Source organism: Muntiacus reevesi, chromosome 2 (genome assembly GCF_963930625.1).
Source record: "Muntiacus reevesi chromosome 2, mMunRee1.1, whole genome shotgun sequence".
Taxonomy (NCBI): Eukaryota; Metazoa; Chordata; class Mammalia; order Artiodactyla; family Cervidae; genus Muntiacus; species Muntiacus reevesi.
Window position 1 is genome coordinate 268,508,334 of NC_089250.1, and position 18,615 is coordinate 268,526,948.

An 18,615-nucleotide genomic window follows, 5' to 3' on the forward strand; every position below is an offset into this window, starting at 1 on the left:
TTTTTTTTTAGAGTGACATGATTCAGGTCTATTTTATTTTTTTTATTTTTTATTTTTCAGTGGGTTTTGTCATACATTGATATGAAAAAATATGGAACGCTTCACGAATTTGCGTGTCATCCTTGCGCAGGGGCCATGTTAATCTTCTCTGTATCGTTCCAATTTTAGTATATGTGCTGCCGAAGCGAGCACGTACTTCATTATTTTTATGGCTGGATAATATTCCATTGCCTAGTGAGACCACATTTTGTTTATCCAGTCATCCATGGATGGACGTTTGGGTTGTTTCTACCTTTTGGCAGCTGTGAATACTGCTTCTGTGAACCCCCGTGTACAGGTTTTTGCATGGACTTGTTTTCATTTCTCCTGGGTACAGACCCAGGAGCGGAATTGCTGGACCCTGTGGAAACTCTGGTTTGACATCCTTGGTGACTCAGATGGTAAAGAGTCTGCCTGCAGTGCAGGGGACCAGGGTTCGATCCCTGGGTCAGGAAGATCCCCTGGAGAAGGGAATGGCAACCCACTCCAGTATTCTTGCCTGGAGAATCCCATGGACAGAGGAGCCTGGTGGGCTATGGTGCATGGGGTCACAAAGAGACAGGACTGAGCGACTAACACTTTCACTTTGACATGGAAACTCTGCATTTAACCATTTTAAGGAGTTGCTAGACTGATTATTGTGGCAGCCACACCCTTTTACATCCCCACCAGCAGTGGGTAGTGGGGATCTGAGGCAGGGAAGCAGGGGGCTTGGCTGGCAGGAAGCTGCCATTATAAGACGCCCCTCCCCCACAGGCTGAACTCGAGAATGTGTCCGGAGCCCTGAGCGAGGCCGAATCCAGAGCCATCAGGCTGAGCAAGGAGCTGACAAGCATGGAGGCCCAGCTCCACGATGCCCAGGTGACCCCAGCCCCCATCTCACCACCTGCTCCCCAACCCAGACCCCCACCCCCACCCTTCTGCCCACACTAAACATCATCCTCCCGTCCACCTTCAGGAGCTGCTGCAGGAGGAGACCAGGGCGAAGCTGGCCCTGGGGTCCCGGGCACGAGCCCTGGAGGCAGAGGCAGCCGGGCTGCGGGAGCAGCTGGACGAGGAAGCGGCCGCCAGGGAGCGGGCAGGCCGCGAGCTGCAGGCCGCCCAGGCCCAGGTGAACAGCCCTGCAGGGAGATCCCCCACCCGGCTCCTCCTGGGGTCCCTGGCTCACAGGGTGACCCCACGGGCCAGCATGTTGCAAGCCAGACCGCTGCAAGCCAGGCTTCCCTCCTCTCTGTCCCCACAGCCCCAGCCCTGCACAAACTTCATCCTCTGTCACCTGCATCCTCCTCTCAGCCTCCCTTCAAACCTCCCTGCCTCTAATCTCTCCCCTTCCGACTCATCCTTCACGTGGTCTTTCTAAAACCCGAGCGGGTGCGGCCTTTTCCTTGGTCACACACCTCCCAGGGCTCCCCAGCTACCCGCCCTGGAAAAAACCCATGCCTCTCACCAGGTTGTCAGAGACCCTGCGTTCTCTGGGCCTTCTTTCATCGTTAGCTGTATTCATCTCTCATCTCTCTTTCATCACTTCATGTGGGAAAACGCTTTTCATTTTTTAGGACTTAGCATCTGCCTCTCCTGTTCTGAGAAATTACTCACTACCCCTCTCTGAGCTCCCATAACCCTTCTTTCTCCTTTGTCCGGTCACCCTGACTGGCTAGAACTGTCAATGCCCATGAGCCCCCTCGCCAGACTGAAAGCTCCTTGAAGGTGTGACCCCATCAGAGTTAGATCTGGGTCCCCAGCCTAAGCCAACATAGTGCCTGATGTATAGGATGCCTTGAGAAATGCCTGTTGAACGAATGAGTGATGAATGTATGCCTGTGAATATCCTTCTTTAACTAGAAAACTCCTATGCATACTTCAAGATCCATCACAAATGCTCCCTCCTCCAGGAAGTCTCTTGAATGTTCTGAATAGATTTTTGAACCTGTCTGGTGGACACCTGTGGCTTCCCTATTTCTATCTTAGCCTCTATCACCCTGGTTGTGACACTCAGTCTCCCCCATCAGACTGGGGGTTCCCCAGGACAGAACCCAGGTCTGATTCATCTTCTGGGTCCTGTGGGAACCATTTTAATGTCCTAGAGGAACTGGGGCTCTGAGAACTCACAACCTCATCCCTACTCTTTAGGCAGAAGTGCCCAACAGAGTGAATCATTTCCCTCTCTGGGCCTCAGTCTCTTCATCTGGGAAATGGGGCCCTACCAAATTCACACCTGGGTCGCAGACACGGGTGCCACCCTCCCTCTCTCTCCTCCACCCCCAACCCCAGCTCTCAGAGTGGCGGCGGCGCCAGGAAGAGGAGGCAGGGGCCCTGGAGGCAGGGGAGGAGGCTCGGCGCCGGGCAGCCCGAGAGGCTGAGGCCCTGAACCAGCGTCTGGCAGAAAAGGCGGAAGTGGTGGAGCGGCTGGAGCGGGGCCGCCGGCGGCTGCAGCAGGAGCTGGACGATGCCACGGTGGACCTGGAGCAGCAGCGGCAGCTCGTGAGCGCGCTGGAGAAGAAGCAGCGCAAGTTTGACCAGGTGAGGCACCTTGGGTTAGCCACCTGGGGAACTGGGATGCTCACCCCTGCTGCCCGTCACGGTCATTGTGAGCCATCAGTAACAGGTGATGTCACAGCTCAGCTGTGAATCTGCGAGGACCTTTGGGCAAGATGCCTCTTCCCTCTGAGCCCCTGTAGAATAGAACGCCCATCGATCCTGGCTTATGTCTCCTGCCCCCAAATAATTACTGCTGGTGCCCACTGTTACTCCCAAAAGTGTCCTGCAGATACACCAGAGGGTATACTTAGGAAGGTGAAATGAAATAACACATCTTGCTTCTGCTGCTGACTCACCGTGGGCCTCAGGAAAACTGCTTGTCCCATTTCAGCCTCAGTTTGCCCGTCTAGAAAATGGGGATAAGGGAATTCTCTGGCAGCCTGGTGATTAGGACTCTGTGCTCTCACTACTGTTGTTGTTCAGCCACTAAGTTGTGTCCAACTCTTTGTAACCCCATGAACTGCATCGCTCCAGTTTGATCCCTGGTTGGGGAACTAAGATCCCACAAGCTATATAGTACAGCCAAAGAAAAAAGAAGAAAGGAAAAATTGGAAGTGGGGTAATACTGAGCATCTGACAATGTAAGAATGGAATAAAATTCTCAGACCCCCAGAGCATTAAGATCAGGCAACCCTGAGGTTCACATCCCAACTGGGGCCCTTTCTGGCTGTGTGGCTTGGGCAAATTGTACAATCTCTCTGCCTCATTTTCTTCATCTGGAAAATGGGAGAGTCCTTATTTTTGCCTTCATTTTTGAAAGCTGTTTTCACTGGCTGTTGAATTCCAGGTTTTATTCTTTCCACACTGGGAAGAGATCATTCCATGTTCTGGGGCCTCCACTGTTTCAGATTAAAAGTTAGCAATCATACAAATCATGGTTTCCCTGTAGGTAATGTGATGTGGTTTTCTAGCTGGTTCAGACTTTTTTCTCTTTATCTTTGCTTTTTAGCAGTTTGACTATGACATCCAGCTGTGGGGTTTTGTATTTATTCTACTTCAGTTTGCCAAGCTTCCAACAGGTTTGGGTTAGTGTTCTTGATCAGATGTGGAAATCTTCAGCCATTATTTTTTCAAATATTTTTCTGCCCCATTCTCTCTTTCTCCCCTCTTCTTCTCAAACTCCAAATACATATATGTTAATTTGTTTAATACTATTCCATAGATCATTGAAAAAATTTTTTAAAGAATTAATTTGTGTTATATATATATATATATATATATATATATATATATATATATACACATATAAGGTTAAGCAGGAGGTGGCAAGAGTAAACATTGACGTCATAGGAATCAGTGAACTAAAATGGACTAGAATGGCTGAATTTAATTCAGATGACTGTTGTATCTACTACCAAGGGCAAGAATTCCTTAGAAGAAATGGAGTAGCCTTCATAGTCAACAAGAGTCCGAAATGCAGTATTTGGATGCAGTCTTAAAAACAACCGAATGATCTCTGTTCATTCCAAGGCAAACCATTCAACATCATAGTAATCCAAGTCTATGCCCAAACCACTGCATGCTGAAGAAGCTGAAGTTGACCAGTTCTATGAAGACCTATAAGGCCTTTTAGAACTAACAGCAACAACAACAACAAAAAAGATGTCCTTTTCATCATAGGGGATTGGAATGCAAAAGTAGGAAGTTAAGAGATACGTGGAGTAACAGGCAAGTTTGGCCTTGGAGTACAAAATGAAGCAGGGCAAAGGCTAATAGTTTTGCCAAGAGAACAAACTGGTCATAGCAAACACCCTCTTCCAGAAACACAAGAGCTGACTCATCGGAAAAGACCCAGATGCTGAGAAAGATTGAGGGCAGGAGGAGAAGGGAATGACAGGGGATGAGATGGTTGGATACCATCACCAACTCAATGGATATGAGTTTGAGCAAACTCCAGGAGATGGTGAAGGACAGGGAAGCCTGGCGTGCTGCCGTCCATGGGGTCACAAAGAGTTCGTCACGACTTAGCCATTGAACAGCAACAAATATACATATAAATATATATATATTTGCATGTCTTATAAGTTTTATTGTTTATCAATTGCTATGTCATAAAAAAATGGTGAAGGTTTGAAGTACATTTTAAATTAATTTTTATGTATTTTTTTTCCTACTATGACTACAAGAGGAAGAAAGAAAACCCTTTCTTCTCTTGGGTATATAAAGTGAGGGGCTGATCAGTTTGATCCATTTAAGGTTTTGCCTTTTTTTGGCTCAAAATTTCCTTTCATTTAATTTTTTTAAAACTTGAAGTGTAGTTTATTTACACTGTTGCATGAGTTTCAGTTGTACAGCAGAGTGATTCATATATTTATATACGATACATATATTCTTTTTCAGATTCTTTTACTTATGAGTTACTAGAAAATATTGAGTTTCCTGTGATTTACAGCAGGTCCTTGTTAATTATCTGTTTTATATATCATAGTGTATATCTGTTAGTCCCAGATTCCAAATCTATCCATCCCTCCTTTCCCCTTTGGTAACCACAAGTTTGTTAATTTGTTTTCTATATCTGTGAGTCTGTTTCTGTTTCGTAAATAAATTCATTTAATTGCATCATTTTTTAAAGATTCCACCTAAGAAGTGATATCATATGATACTTCTCTTGGTCTGGTTTACTTTGCTTACTGTGATAATCTATGGGTCCATCCATGTTGCTCTAAATGCCATTATTTCATTCTTTTACTTGGGTGAGTAATATTCCATTGTATATATAGACCACATCTTCTTTATCCATTCGTTCATCCAAGGACATTTAGTTGCTTCCATGTCTTGGCTATTGTAAGTAGTGCTGCAAGGAACACCGGGGTGTATGTATCTTTTCGAATTAAAGTTTTCTCCAGCTCTATGCCCAGGAGAGGGATTGCTGCATCATATGGTAACTCTAGGGCTTCCCAGGTGGCACAAATGCTAAAGAACCTGCCTGCCAAAGCAGGAGACACTGAAGACTCAGGTTTCATCCCAGAGCCAGGAAGATTCCCTGGAGGAGGGCATGGCAACCCACTCCAGTATTCTTGCCTGGAGAATCCCGTGGACAGAGGAGCCTGGTGGGCTCAGTCCATGGGGTCACAAAGAGTCTGACAGGGCTGAAGGGACTCAGCACTCTGGCACATGGTAACTCTATTTTTAGTTTTTTAAGGAACCTCCTCACTATTCTGCAGAGTGGCTGCACCAATTTACATTCCCATCAACAGAGTGATCCATTGATGAGCGAGCTGGTCCCAGACCCAGTAGCAACTTTAATCCCTCTATGTCCCTCTTGTGTCTCTGCCTCTGTCTGTCTGTCTGTTTCTCTGTCCTTGGCCCCTCTCTCTTCCCCATCCCCTTATACACTCCTTTCAGCTAACCTGTCTCCCCCACCCCATCTCCCTCACCCCGGAAGCTCCTGGCGGAGGAGAAGGCAGCGGTCCTGAGGGCAGTGGAGGAGCGGGAGCGGGCGGAGGCCGAGGGCCGCGAGCGCGAGGCCCGGACACTGTCGCTGACCCGGGCCCTGGAGGAGGAGCAGGAGGCGCGCGAAGAGCTCGAGCGGCAGAACCGCGCGCTGCGGGCAGAGCTGGAGGCGTTACTGAGTAGCAAGGACGACGTCGGCAAGAGCGTGAGTGGCCCCGGGTCCCCGGAACACGCACACACACACACACACACATGGGCGACCGTGCTCCCCCACCCCAGCCCACCCCGTGACGCTGGGGCACATAAGCACACGTGTGTGCTCTCCCACCCGGAGGGTGAAGGGAACCAACGTCGGAGAGTCCCCGTGTTCGTGCCCCAGACACACGTGTTCACGCACACACCAGGGAAGTGAGGAAAGCCAGGTATCAACAGGCAGCCGTTCATGGGCCCAGCACACGGGGAGAATCTTCCAGCAAACATACATGTGCACATGCTGACCATGAGAGCTTCTTAGAAAACATCCATGTGCAGGTGTGTGTTCACAAAATGTGCACGGACTCTCCCCTTAAACACACTTGCTCACGTGCACACAGCGAGCAGGAGAGCCACCCATGCCGTGTGTAGGTGACTGCGGTCAAGAAGGAGCTAGGATGGACATGTCACCTCGCTGCCTCCCCCTCGTCTATCAAAGCTCCCCTCCCCTCTAGCCTAGCAGAGGGCTCCGGGCCTGGCCTCCCGCCTCCTCGGTGGTCCAGGGGCTCAGGGCTCACTCTCGTTCTGCCCACCCTCCTCCCAGGTGCATGAGCTGGAGCGAGCCCGCCGCGTGGCCGAACAGGCAGCCAGCGACCTGCGAACGCAGGTGACGGAGCTGGAGGACGAGCTGACAGCGGCCGAGGATGCCAAGCTGCGCCTGGAGGTGACCGTGCAGGCCCTGAAGGCGCAGCACGAGCGGGACCTGCAGGGCCGCGACGAGGCGGGCGAGGAGAGGCGGCGGCAGCTGGCCAAGCAGGTACGGCAGGGCGCCGCGCACCTCGGCGGCGTGCCCGGAAGTCTCACCCACCCGCCTGCGACTCTGGGTTTCTACCCAAGTCCCGCCTACTAGCCAGCCACCCTGCTGTTCCTCAACCCGCTCACCCACCATGACCCATGAACCCACACGCACATCCTGTTGACCCATTCAGACACCCTCCATCCACTAACCGGTCCACCCAACCACCATCCCATCTACTGAGCCAACCCCCCAACTGCCCATACACACCCAACACTTCTACACAACCAACTCTGCATCCGACTTCTCCATCCACTCAATACCCGCTCCAGTCAACCTCCCCTCTCCAGCCAACCGCCCCAGTATCTACCCACCTCCTCCGCACCCCCAACCAACCTGTATACCCATTTTTTACCTGCTCATTGACCAGCTTGTCTTCACCCCACTTCTTCTATGATCTTCCTCCCTTTTTCATTTACTTCTTCACCTGCTTCCTCATTTACTCTGCCCTTCTCTCTCTGCACATTCATTCATTCATTCTTCATTCAGTGGAGGAATTTCCTGTGGTCTGTGGTGGGCAAGGCTTTTCACTCCATGATGTGTGCTGAGTGTGAGAGGGGCAGGTTAGCCCTGAGTATCAGAAAGAGCCCTGTGGGGCCATGTGGGCAGCAGACTGAAGCAGGGGAGACTGGAGTTGGGAAGCCCAGAGCAAGTGATGAGGAGATGATCCAAGGCCAGGATGGGGGCAGTATCTGACCGCTTCTTTTTAAATCTCCCTTGGCCCCATGGCTAAGGTTCATGCACGATTTTGTCCTGAGCGCACCAGGAAGCCGGCCACAGGAGGGCCATGAGTAGTGTCAGCTGTGATTGTAGAAGGACCCTTCTAGAGCCTTCAGGAATGGACTGGAGGGGAGTGGTGGGAGCAAAGAGGAGGCTGGGGCAAGCGGGAGGGATAAGGCCTGAGCTAGGGCTGTGGAGTTGGAGAGGATGCTTGAGTTTGAGGTGGAGAGAGGCAAGGGGCAGGAGGAGTGGGACTGGAGTCCTGGGCAGGGGCTGGAGGGTAGACATCTATGCCACTGGCCTGTAGGGGGAGCCTGGGCCTCCTGGCCTCTGAACCCGCCCCTCCCGGCCTCCCCTCTCCCAGTTGAGGGACGCAGAGGTGGAGCGCGATGAGGAACGCAAGCAGCGTGCTCTGGCCGTAGCCGCCCGCAAGAAGCTGGAGGCCGAGCTAGAGGAGCTGAAGGCTCAGACCACGGCCGCCGGGCAGGGCAAGGAGGAGGCGGTGAAGCAGCTTCGCAAGATGCAGGTAAGGGGTGGGGCTGAAGCCACGGAAAGGGGAGGCCCCGCCCTCGCTCCAGCTCCAAACCCAGCTCGCACCCCGCCCTCTCGATCCCAGGAGCAGCACCCACGTTAGGCAACAGCTCTAGAAACATCCATGCCCCAAAGGCTCATTTGGTTCTTTTTATATTTTTTAGTTCCTTTACTTAAATTGCTTAATGTTTGGGACTTCCTTGCGGTCCAGTGATTAAAGCTCTGCACTTCCACTGTAGAAGGCACAGGATTGATCCCTGGTCAGGGAATTAAGACCCTACATGCCGCTGGATGGGGACATAAATAAATAGTGGTCAGGTAGTAAAGTGGCCAAAAGTGCAAACGCCAGGGTCAGGCAGCCTGGGTTCAGGTCGTGACTCTGCCACTCACCACCCTGAGTGCACTGCTGAACCTTTCTGCGCCTCAGTTTCTCCATCTGTAAACTGGGTAGGAAAATAGTCCCCACCAAGTGGAGTTGTGAGAATTAAGGGTGTCAGTATGTGTACAGAATAGAGACTGGCCCTAGGTAAGTGATCGGTGTTTTCCATCACTTTTTTGTGGCCGAGCTGCTTGACTTGAGGATTTTAGTTCCCCCACCAGGGATCGAACCCACGCCCCCTGCAGTGGAAGCTCGGGAGTCTTAACTGCTGAACCGCCCTGGAAGTCCCTCCCAACTCTATTGTTACTCCAGACTCCACATAATTATCCCCACTTTACGCTTGCTTTAATTTTGATGTGCTTCTTTTTTTAACGAGGTGAGGCCCAGACTCGAGGGGGTGGGGGGACCGGCCCATGGTCACACAGCCAGCGGCTGGGAGCGGGCTGCAGAAGCCCAGGTCCTCAGGGCTCTGCTAGCTCACGGGGAGCCCTCACAGGGCTGACTGCGAGGGTAGCGAGGGTAGCGGGGCTGGGGGGGATTCCCTGTGAGGCAGGACCTGGCTGGGCCCGCTCACTCGCTCGGTTCCGCTCAGGCCCAGATGAAGGAGCTGTGGCGAGAGATGGAGGAGACACGCAGCGCACGAGAGGAGATCTTTGCCCAGAACCGGGAGAGCGAGAAGCGCCTCAAGGGGCTAGAGGCGGAAGTGCTGCGGTTGCAGGAGGTGATGCCAGGGTGGAGGCGATGCCAGGATGGGCGGGGCTCAGGAGGGTGGGCGGGGCCGGGATGCTCCAGAGCCCCACTAGGGTCCTGAACCCGGAAGCCACAAGGTCAATGTGGGAATGGGCTAGAGCGGGCAGAATGGAGGCAGGGAGGCTGCAGAGGGACGAAGAAGGCTGTGCCGGGACGCAGAAGAGGGAGCAGTCAGAGTGAAGGAGCAGGACGGACAGGGCTGTGGGTGGTAAGGAGGGGAGGAGAGGGGGTCTGGCCCGATGACTGACGGAAACTGGAGGAGGAACTGGTCTGAAAAGAGATGCTGGGCTCAGTGAGGAGGGCATGAGGGTGAGGGACCCTGGCGGGCGGGCGGCAAGAAGTAGACACGGATCAGGGGCTGCGGAGATGGATATAGGAGACATCTGCTTATAGACTGAAGCTCACTGCAAGGTTATCCAGGGGTAGCATGTTCAAGTGCAGTGAAAAAAAGATCAAGAGACTTGAGGCGTGAGGGGTAGAGAGGTCAGTGCTCAGCCAGCCTTCCATCACCACAGCTGACCAGCTGCCTATTTTGCTCGTTGCAGGAACTGGCCGCCTCTGACCGTGCCCGGCGGCAGGCCCAGCAGGAGAGGGATGAGATGGCAGATGAGTTGGCCAACGGCAGCCTAAGCAAGTGAGTGGCCCATGGTAATGTGGGGCAGAGCGCCCTCTTCTGGCCATCCTGCCCTCCCACCTCCCCCCACCTTGCCCTGCCTGTTCTCCCTAGGGCTGCCATTCTCGATGAGAAACGTCAGCTGGAGGGGCGCCTGGGGCAAATGGAAGAGGAGCTGGAGGAGGAGCAGAGCAATGCAGAGCTGCTCAATGACCGCTACCGAAAGCTGCTCCTGCAGGTAAGCACATCTGGGTCACCCCCTGCCAGCCTGAGTCCCCACTGACCTGGGACCATAACACCTTCAGTCCTCTTTTTCAATCCACAGAGGAAAAGGGAATATTTGAGTTGGGTTTTGAAGGTTGAATAGGAGTTCTCTAGGTGGGGGAGGAATAGATGCATTCATTCTGTATTTCTGAGACTTCTTGAATGCTGGATCCAGGGAGCATAATGCTGGTAATACAGGATTCATTCCAAAGCCTCTTCTCCTGGCTTATAAGTGGTGACTTATAGGTGGCCATCATCTCATCCTGCAATCACTGGGCTCGACTTTCTGTGCATGTGGGGGGAGCAAGAGAGAGCAAGCTATCTGATATCTCCTTATAAGGGCACTAATGCCATCATGGGGGCCCCATCCTCTTATCCTCATCTAGTCCTAATTACCTCCCAAAGGCCCCATTTCCAGATACACACTGGGGGTTAGGACTTCATATGAATTTGTGGGGCAACAAACATTCAGTCCATAATACACCAGTTCCCCAGGAAGCTAGCCTGGTGATCTCAAAAGCATTTAGAAGTCAACCTGGAAAGGGTCCCAACTGGCCCCAAATGGAGCAGCTTGAGCTTCAACCAGGGTCATAATTACAACTGATTTAAATCCATCAAATCTGTTTAAAACCTCAAGTACACAATGACATTTTTTAAAAAAAAATACTAATTAGTCACTGTATTAGCTGCCTGAGGTTGCTGCAACCAATTGCCACAAACTGGGTGGCTTAAAAAGGCAGTAACTTATACCCTCACAGTTCTGGAGGTCAGAGGTCCAAAATCAAGGTGTCATCAGGTTCGTTCTTTCTGAGGGAGCATCTCTTCCAGGCCTCTCTCCTGGTTGCTTGTTAGCAACCCTTGGCGCATAGATCCATCAGCCCGGTCTCTGCCTCTGCCTCACATGGCCTTCCCTGTGTCTTCTTTGTGTGTCTGTGCCTCTTTCCCTCCTTGCAAAGACACCAGGCATATTGGATTTAGTTCGAGGCTGTTCAGTTGCCAAGTCACGTCTGACTCTGTGACACCATGGATTTGAGCCTGCCAGCCTCCTCTGTCCATGGATTATCTAAGCAAGAATACTGGAGTAGATTGCCATTTCCACCTCCAGGGGATCTTCCTGACCCAGGGTCTAAACTTGCATCTCCTGCATTGGCAAGTGGGTTCTTTACCACTGAGCGACTAGGGAAGCCCATTGGATTTAGGGCCCACCCCAATCCAGTATGGGCATCCCAGGTGGCTCAGTGGTAAAGAACCCACTTGCCAATGCAGGAGACGCAGTAGACTCCTGGTGGGCTATAGTGCATGGGGTCACAAAGAGTCGGACACAACTGAGCGACTAACACACTTAAGAAAGGATGGAGGAGGAAACTGTAGATTAAAAGAGACTTAAAAACCATGTACAGAAAATTTTAATAGGCAGAATTCAACTATAGAATCTAGGGATGCATCTTTGAGTAATAAAACTCAAAAGAAAAAAAAAGAAAAGGCAAGGAAGTGATCACCCTCAGAGTCAGGAAGGGGGAGTTCCCTGGTGGTCCAGTGGTTAAAACTCTGCACTCCCAATGCAGGAGGCTCGGACTGAACCCCTGGTTTGGAAAATAAGATCCCACAAGCTGCACAGCACATCCAAAAACAGAAAAATGTCGGGATGACATGTTGTTTGGGGTGAAAGGAAGAGGTTGTTAATAGAGTGGATACATGAAGTTCTATTTTTTGACCTGGGCAGGGGTGACAATGATGTTTGCCTTTTATTAACCTATACTGGAGTGGGTTGTCATTCCCTGGTCCACGGGATCTTCCCAACCCAGGGATTAAACCTGGGTCTTCTGCATTGCAGGCAGATTCTTTACCATCTGAACCACCAGGGAAGCCCAACCTATTAAGCCATATAGTTGATCCTTTTTTTACTTTTTCTGTATCACAGTTTTATTTTCCAATAAAAGGTTAAAAAAAATAGCATATGCTAATCACCACGTCGGTCTCTTCCTGTGAGGGTGAAATGAAGTAAAGCATGAATCAGACTGCATCTGACTCATTTCCATGTCCCCAGCATGGGACCTCACTCAGAGTACGAGATGAATAAATAAACAGGCACTATTATTAGGGGTGTGGTTACACATTAGCAATATAGTAGCTCCTGTTAATTGAGCTGGCAGTTCTCAGAATGATCCTGCATATCATTCTGCCAAAACCACCTGAAGTGCTTGTTGAAAATGCGGATTCATGGACCTCATTCCAGACTTGCTGAGTGAGAATCTCTGGAGGGTGGGATCCTGTGGTCCTTTTCTTTTCTTTTTTTTTCACAAGTTCTCTGGATGAGCCTGGTGCAAACAAAAATGTGATAACCCTTGGAATAGACTCATTCACAGTCAAAGACAGAGTCGGCAGCATTTAAACAAGCCTGTGATAGTCCTCTGGACTTGTTTATTTATTGGGCTGGGTTGTACAGCATGTGGAACCTCAGTTACCCAATCAGGGATCGAACTCGAGCCCCCTGCATTAGAAGCTCAGAGTCCTAACCACTGGACCACCAGTCTCCTCTTGTGGTCTTATTAAAATCGCAAAAACCTATCCAAAAGGTTAAAACCCTGAGCTGGCACTGCTGTTGGCTGATAAGCCAATCAAGGAAAAATACATTTAATGAGTGTTTAGTATGTGCCAGGCTCTGTGCCATGCACTTAACAGGCATCAACTCACTTAATTATGGGAGGTTCTGGCACTTACCTCCCACCTTCCCTCCGAGACGCCGCCATGACAGTCCTGCCTTCCCCACTGCTACAGGTAGAATCACTGACCACAGAACTGTCAGCTGAGCGCAGTTTCTCGGCTAAGGCAGAGAGTGGGCGGCAGCAGCTGGAGCGGCAGGTCCAGGAGCTCCGGGAACGCCTGGGTGAGGAAGACGCTGGGGCCCGAGCCCGCCAGAAGATGATCATCGCTGCACTTGAGTCTAAGTTGGCCCAGGCTGAGGAGCAGCTGGAGCAGGAGAGCAGGCAAGTGGGAAGGGAGGACACAGCTGGAGGGCAGCCCTCACGTTCTGGGCAATGAGACCAAGGGGAGCTGTGTTACAAGCACCTGGTTTAGAAACATCCAAAAGGCATCCTAATATTAATGGTTGATGATTCCCTGTATCATTTAGGATGCTTTGTGCTGCAAGTAACTGCATTCCCACTGTATAATTTAAACAGTAACATAGCAGTTAGCTATAGTTGCATTAGTTGCATAACAAGTGTTAGTCGCTCAGCTGTGTCCAACTCTTTGTGACCCCATGAGCTGTAGCCAAGCATCTCTGTCCATGGGATTCTCCAGGCAAGAATATTGGAGTCGGTTGCCATTTCCTTCTCCAGGGGATCTTCCCAACCCAGGGATCAAACCTTGCTCTCCTGAGTTGCAGGCAGATTCTCTACCATCTCAACCAAGGAAGCCCCATATGCAGGGAAGCTATCTAACAAACCACCTTAAAATTTCAGTGACTTAAAACAGCAATTGTTTATTATTGTTCATGAGCCTTTGGAATGGCTGGTAGGTTCTGCTGACCTGGGTTTGGTGAGCCTCACTCACGCATCTTTGCTCAGCTGAAAGTCAGCTAGATGGATTTGCTGATCTTGGCTGGGCTCTCACATGTCTACAGCCTTGCCTGGGACAGCTCGGCTAACTTGTCTCTGCTCTAGGCCGAGCCAGGCTTGTTCATATGACAGAGTGAAGGTTCCAAGAGAGAAAGTTTCTTAGGGCCTAGACTTGGAACTGGTACAGTGTCACTTCTGCCACATCCTTTCACTGAAACAAGCCATGTGGCCAGCTCAGACATAAGAGAATATCCAGTCATGGTTGCCAAGCACCACCCATTGCTGGGGGTCCTCATCACATGGACTTCACCCTAGTATGATGGTCCATGCAGAAGAGAATGGGTGAGCATCAGGATAGGGAAATTCAGGAGACAGGAGGTAAGGATGGTGCCAGGTGTCTGACCTGCAGATCTAGGTGGACCATGGGGAACTGGGAGGAGGAGCAGGTTTGGGAGAAGGCATTGAGCCCAGTGCAGGGTGTACAGGGTCTAGTGGGCAGCCGAGGCTGGGGGCCGAACCAGGCTAGAGCTCAGGAGACAGAGTTAGCGGACACCAGGCTGTTGATGGTTGTAGAAACCTGGGGCACAGCTGAGCGCGTCCAAAGAAAAGTGTGTGAGTGAGAAAGGAAGACAGCAGAGATGGTAAAGGATGGAGTTCTGGGCTCCCAGAGTGTTCTACAAGCACAAAGATCCTGAAAAGGAAATTGAGAGAAAGAAGAGAGGGAGAAAGAAAATTCCAGGTCAGGCAGAAGGGAGCTCAGGTGGGAGATGATAGGTCCTGAACTGGGGGCTGGGGCTGTGAGGCTAAGGAGGGGGCAGGGCAGAGTCGAGGGGGCAGTGGGACAAAGTTTGGGTACTGACAGGCTGGGGGTGGGGCAAAGGAGAGAAAATGGGTGAGGATGGTGCCTGGCAGTCTGAGTTGGAGACTTGCAGTCAGTGGGTCAGTTCTCTGAGAGGAGGAGGGTTGGGAGCGGGGTGGAGGATACAGTTGAACACGAGAGACCTAGTAGGATGTGGAAAACTGGTGTAGACGTGGAGACACACTTTTAGGAACATCAAGCACCTTAGCTGGAGTCAAGGATTAGATGCCCTGGTGGTAGCCTGGTACCCCCAGGCCTCAGTAGACTGTGGGAGCCAGTCATGGGTGGGTGGGAAGGTGGGCAGAGGCCACTCCGAGAACAGGCAGCCACTGGACGAGGCTTGGCGGGGGTGGAACCCCAGGTGAGCAATTCTTTTGATTCTCCCCTTCGTGCCTCTCTTCAGGGAGCGCATCCTCTCTGGCAAGCTGGTGCGGAGGGCTGAGAAGAGGCTTAAAGAGGTGGTGCTCCAGGTGGAGGAGGAGCGGAGGGTGGCTGACCAGCTCCGGGACCAGGTGAGCGGCTGACGTCAAGGAGAAGCAGTGGGAGTGGGGGGACCACTGACTGAGAGGTAGCTCGTGACATCTCTAGAGGTAGTGAGCGCCCATCACAAGAGGTAATGTGTGGGTACCGGACTAAAACCAAGTACAGACAACGTCCTGGGGCTTGGAGCATCAGCGGAGAGCCTGAATTAGTGACTTTTTGTGATCTGTAAATTCTGGAATCTAGGAAAAGCCCTGGTGGGGAGCTGAGACAGCTAATGAGAGGGAAGAAGTTAAATCCTACCCAGAGGCTAGGCCACAGCTTAAATAATAAAATGGTGTTTATTGAGAGCTTTCTTTAGCCAGTGCTAAAGACATAACATGTAGTAACACTTAATTCTAATCAGAACTCATGAGGTAGGTACTATTATTTTCCCTCTTATTCATGTCAGAAAACTAAAGTAACTTGATCACAATTATTTATTTAGTAAGAGATGGAGCCAGAGTTCAACCTTCAGCACTTTGGCTGAATATCTGTCCCCTTAATTATTTATTGATCAGTAAATGTGTCCCACATACTGTGCTACCTACTTAAACAAAAAGACAGCATGCTTGCATTCTCTCCTCAGCTCCATTTCACAGGTGAGAAAATGGAAACTTTAGAAGGGGGTATAATTTGCCCCAAATTCACACAGTTAATAAAAACAGTATGGATCAGGTCCTCCTAGATCCTCTTGCCAGCCTCCACCCCAGGCTCAAATGTAATTCACTCTATGTGCTGTGCCCTTAAAAGCTCAGCTGTGTTTTATTCGCCAATTATTTCACAAAACAATTGTTGAGCACCTGCTACTTGCCAGGCACTGTGCAAAGCATTGGAGATATGGCTGTGAATGACACAGAGAATGTCCCTGCCCTCCTGAAGTTCACATTTTCAACACAGGAAGAGGAAGACACTGTAAACCTATAAACAAGCAAACATAATCATAGGTTGTGAAAGGGGTTATGAAGAAAAAAGAGAATAAAGAGAGAGGGGGATACAGAGGACTGGAGAATCCTCCCTAGATTTGGAGGGAGGTGGTCCGAAAGACCCTCTAAAGAAGTGACATTTGAATTGATACTGAAGGGTGAGAAAGAGCCAGGGACAGGGAATAGCTTGTGCAAAGACCCTGGGCTATGGAAATCAGCTCAGTGAGTCCCCAGCAAAAAAGCAGAGCAGAATAACTTGCAAGAATGGGGTTGGGGGGTTGAGTGATAAATGAGGTTAGAGGAGTTGGCTGGAGGCAGATTATGTGTGTCCTCTCCTTAGAGAGAGAGATGGCAGGGTCTGGGGGAGGGTCTCACTACAGATGGCTGGATCCATGTGATTATGGGAAGAAGACCCTACAGGGGCCTGGAACGCCAGGCCCAGGTGCTGGGACCTTGTCCCAGCGGCACTGAAGAATCACGGGAGGACCTTGAACAGGGCAGGGGCAGGGGCACATCTGAGCACAGAGAGACCCCTCTGAGGCCGAGTGGTGGGTGGTCTCGCCCTTGAGCCTGACCTGGAGGCTGGTGAGAGGATCCAGCAGAGCAGAACAAAAGCATGAACAGAAGGCAGGGCGTGTGACAGTCAGGGTGCAGGAGGGAGATGTGGGGCGCTCTGGGTGAGAGCCGCTCTGGGTGAGAGCCGCTCCCAGAGACATGACCCGACGCCCTGACTCCCGCACAAGCTGGAGAAGGGCAACCTTCGAGTGAAGCAGCTGAAGAGGCAGCTGGAGGAGGCTGAGGAGGAGGCTTCCCGGGCCCAGGCAGTCCGCAGGAGGCTGCAGCACGAGCTGGAGGATGTCACAGAGGCCTCCGAGTCTATGAACCGGGAGCTGAACACGCTGAGGAACCGGCTCCGGTGAGGCCACCCCGTGCACGTGCAGCCCCTCTGCAGAAACCCCCAGCTCCCCCGTCTTCGCTCTGTGCCTCCCTCCCCATGTTATTCTGTTTCTCCGTATCCCCCCGCCTCTCACTTTTCTCTCTCCCCTCCTCCCGTAATTGCCTCCTGGTCTCTCCTCCTCTCCCCCGCAGGCGCGCACCCCTCACCTTCACCACCCGCACCGTGCGCCAGGTCTTCCGGCTGGAGGAGGGCGTGGCGTCCGATGAGGAGGCGGCGGCGGAGGAGGCGGAGCCGGGGTCCGGGCCTTCGCCCCCGGAGCCCGAAGGGTCTGCGGCGGCCCCGCCGCAGTGACCCTACCCTGCCCCCAGCCACCGGACCCTCCCTCCTTGGCCCCCCCTCCGCAGGCGCCTGTCCTGAGAACCGCCCTCTGGCTTCTTGCACTTTGGAAACGGTGCCACCTTCCGGCCAGACAGCACTTATCCAGGCCACCCCGGGGGTCCCGGGAGACTTCCCCGTGAACCGCTAAACAGAGGAGCGGGCAAGCAGGGATCGCAGACTGGGGCGATCTCACTTGGGAGAAATTCGGGTGTGGTCGGCAAGCTGGGGTCCCATCCAGCTCCAAATCCTTCCTTCGGTTTTGAATGATCTTTGTTAGGAAGGGAGCTTGACTCTCCACGTCCCTTCCCCTCCCCCTCCCTCTTTCTCTCTCCCTGTCTCTCCACTTAGCCACCGACCCCGGAACTTATGAGCAACGGCACCCTGAACTCCAGGCGGCCCTCAGCCTTTGACCCTTGCAGAAGGGCAGGATAAGGGGACCTCACACATCCCCCCTCCCCTCAGGTTCCCTCCCGTTGCTTTTGTGTGATCACAGTTCAGCTGGAGTTTCCCATGGGGGCTGGAGGAGGCCCCATACCCTCCCGGCCTGCAAACTGTGGCAGAAATAAACTCCAACCCCGACTGGACCCCGCGGGCTATGTGTGTTCCTCCAGGGGTAGGGAGACAGGACGGGCAAGGGGCGGTGCGGGGTCAGGGGGCAGTGGGTTGATTCTGATCCAGCTGGTTGGTGTCGGGGGACCTCCAGCTTGCCCAGCATTTAATGTGGAAGGAATCCTTCCCCTCTCACCCTGTCTCCCTCCGAGGTATCACCTCCATTATACAGATGGGAAAACTGAGGCTCAGAGCTGCAGGGTCCCTGGCTCCACGCCTCCCAATCATCGAGTGGTAGGAAGGGGAGCTGCACTCTAGCTGACCCTCAAGTCTTTGCAAAGCAACGACCGTAGGGACTGCTAAGCTGTTTGTTGAATACTATTTACGGGGCTATGCTAAACTTGGGACATTAGACTCAACCAGTAGGTGTAGAGATTTCATTGTTTTCCAGTGTCTAGAACACTGCCTGGTGTAGTTAACCTTTTTATATTTGCTGAATGACTAGATCACCCCCTCCTTTTTATATTGGTTAAATGAATAGATCACCTCCTCCACTTTCTGAGTGGTGGAAACAAGCTCAGAGAGGTTGAGAGACTTGCCCAAGGACAAACAGCTACTAAGAAATAGAACCCAGTCTGGCTTCAGAGTGGG

General features: G+C 51.9%; 1 protein-coding gene and 1 non-coding gene across 6 annotated transcripts in view; one reads left to right on the forward strand and one right to left on the reverse strand.

Moving 5' to 3' along the window:
* The window catches only part of MYH14 (myosin heavy chain 14), a 76,300-nt gene extending 58,311 nt beyond the window's left edge, over window positions 1-17,989 (forward strand). For all 5 annotated transcript variants that reach the window (XM_065926547.1, XM_065926546.1, XM_065926550.1 and 2 more), the window contains 13 exons: window positions 796-900; window positions 998-1,150; window positions 2,311-2,559; window positions 5,963-6,175; window positions 6,767-6,979; window positions 8,103-8,264; window positions 9,241-9,369; window positions 9,944-10,032; window positions 10,126-10,249; window positions 13,054-13,266; window positions 15,102-15,206; window positions 16,883-17,055; window positions 17,229-17,989. In XM_065926547.1, coding sequence (XP_065782619.1) covers window positions 796-900; window positions 998-1,150; window positions 2,311-2,559; window positions 5,963-6,175; window positions 6,767-6,979; window positions 8,103-8,264; window positions 9,241-9,369; window positions 9,944-10,032; window positions 10,126-10,249; window positions 13,054-13,266; window positions 15,102-15,206; window positions 16,883-17,055; window positions 17,229-17,388 — 2,088 coding nt within the window. In that variant the 3' untranslated portion in view covers window positions 17,389-17,989. The remainder of the gene's footprint in view (window positions 1-795; window positions 901-997; window positions 1,151-2,310; window positions 2,560-5,962; window positions 6,176-6,766; window positions 6,980-8,102; window positions 8,265-9,240; window positions 9,370-9,943; window positions 10,033-10,125; window positions 10,250-13,053; window positions 13,267-15,101; window positions 15,207-16,882; window positions 17,056-17,228) is intronic.
* LOC136162010 (U6 spliceosomal RNA) lies at window positions 86-192 on the reverse strand. Its single transcript, XR_010661862.1, has one exon. It is a non-coding gene; the product is annotated as a U6 spliceosomal RNA (small nuclear RNA).
* Window positions 17,990-18,615: the final 626 nt, after the last annotated feature.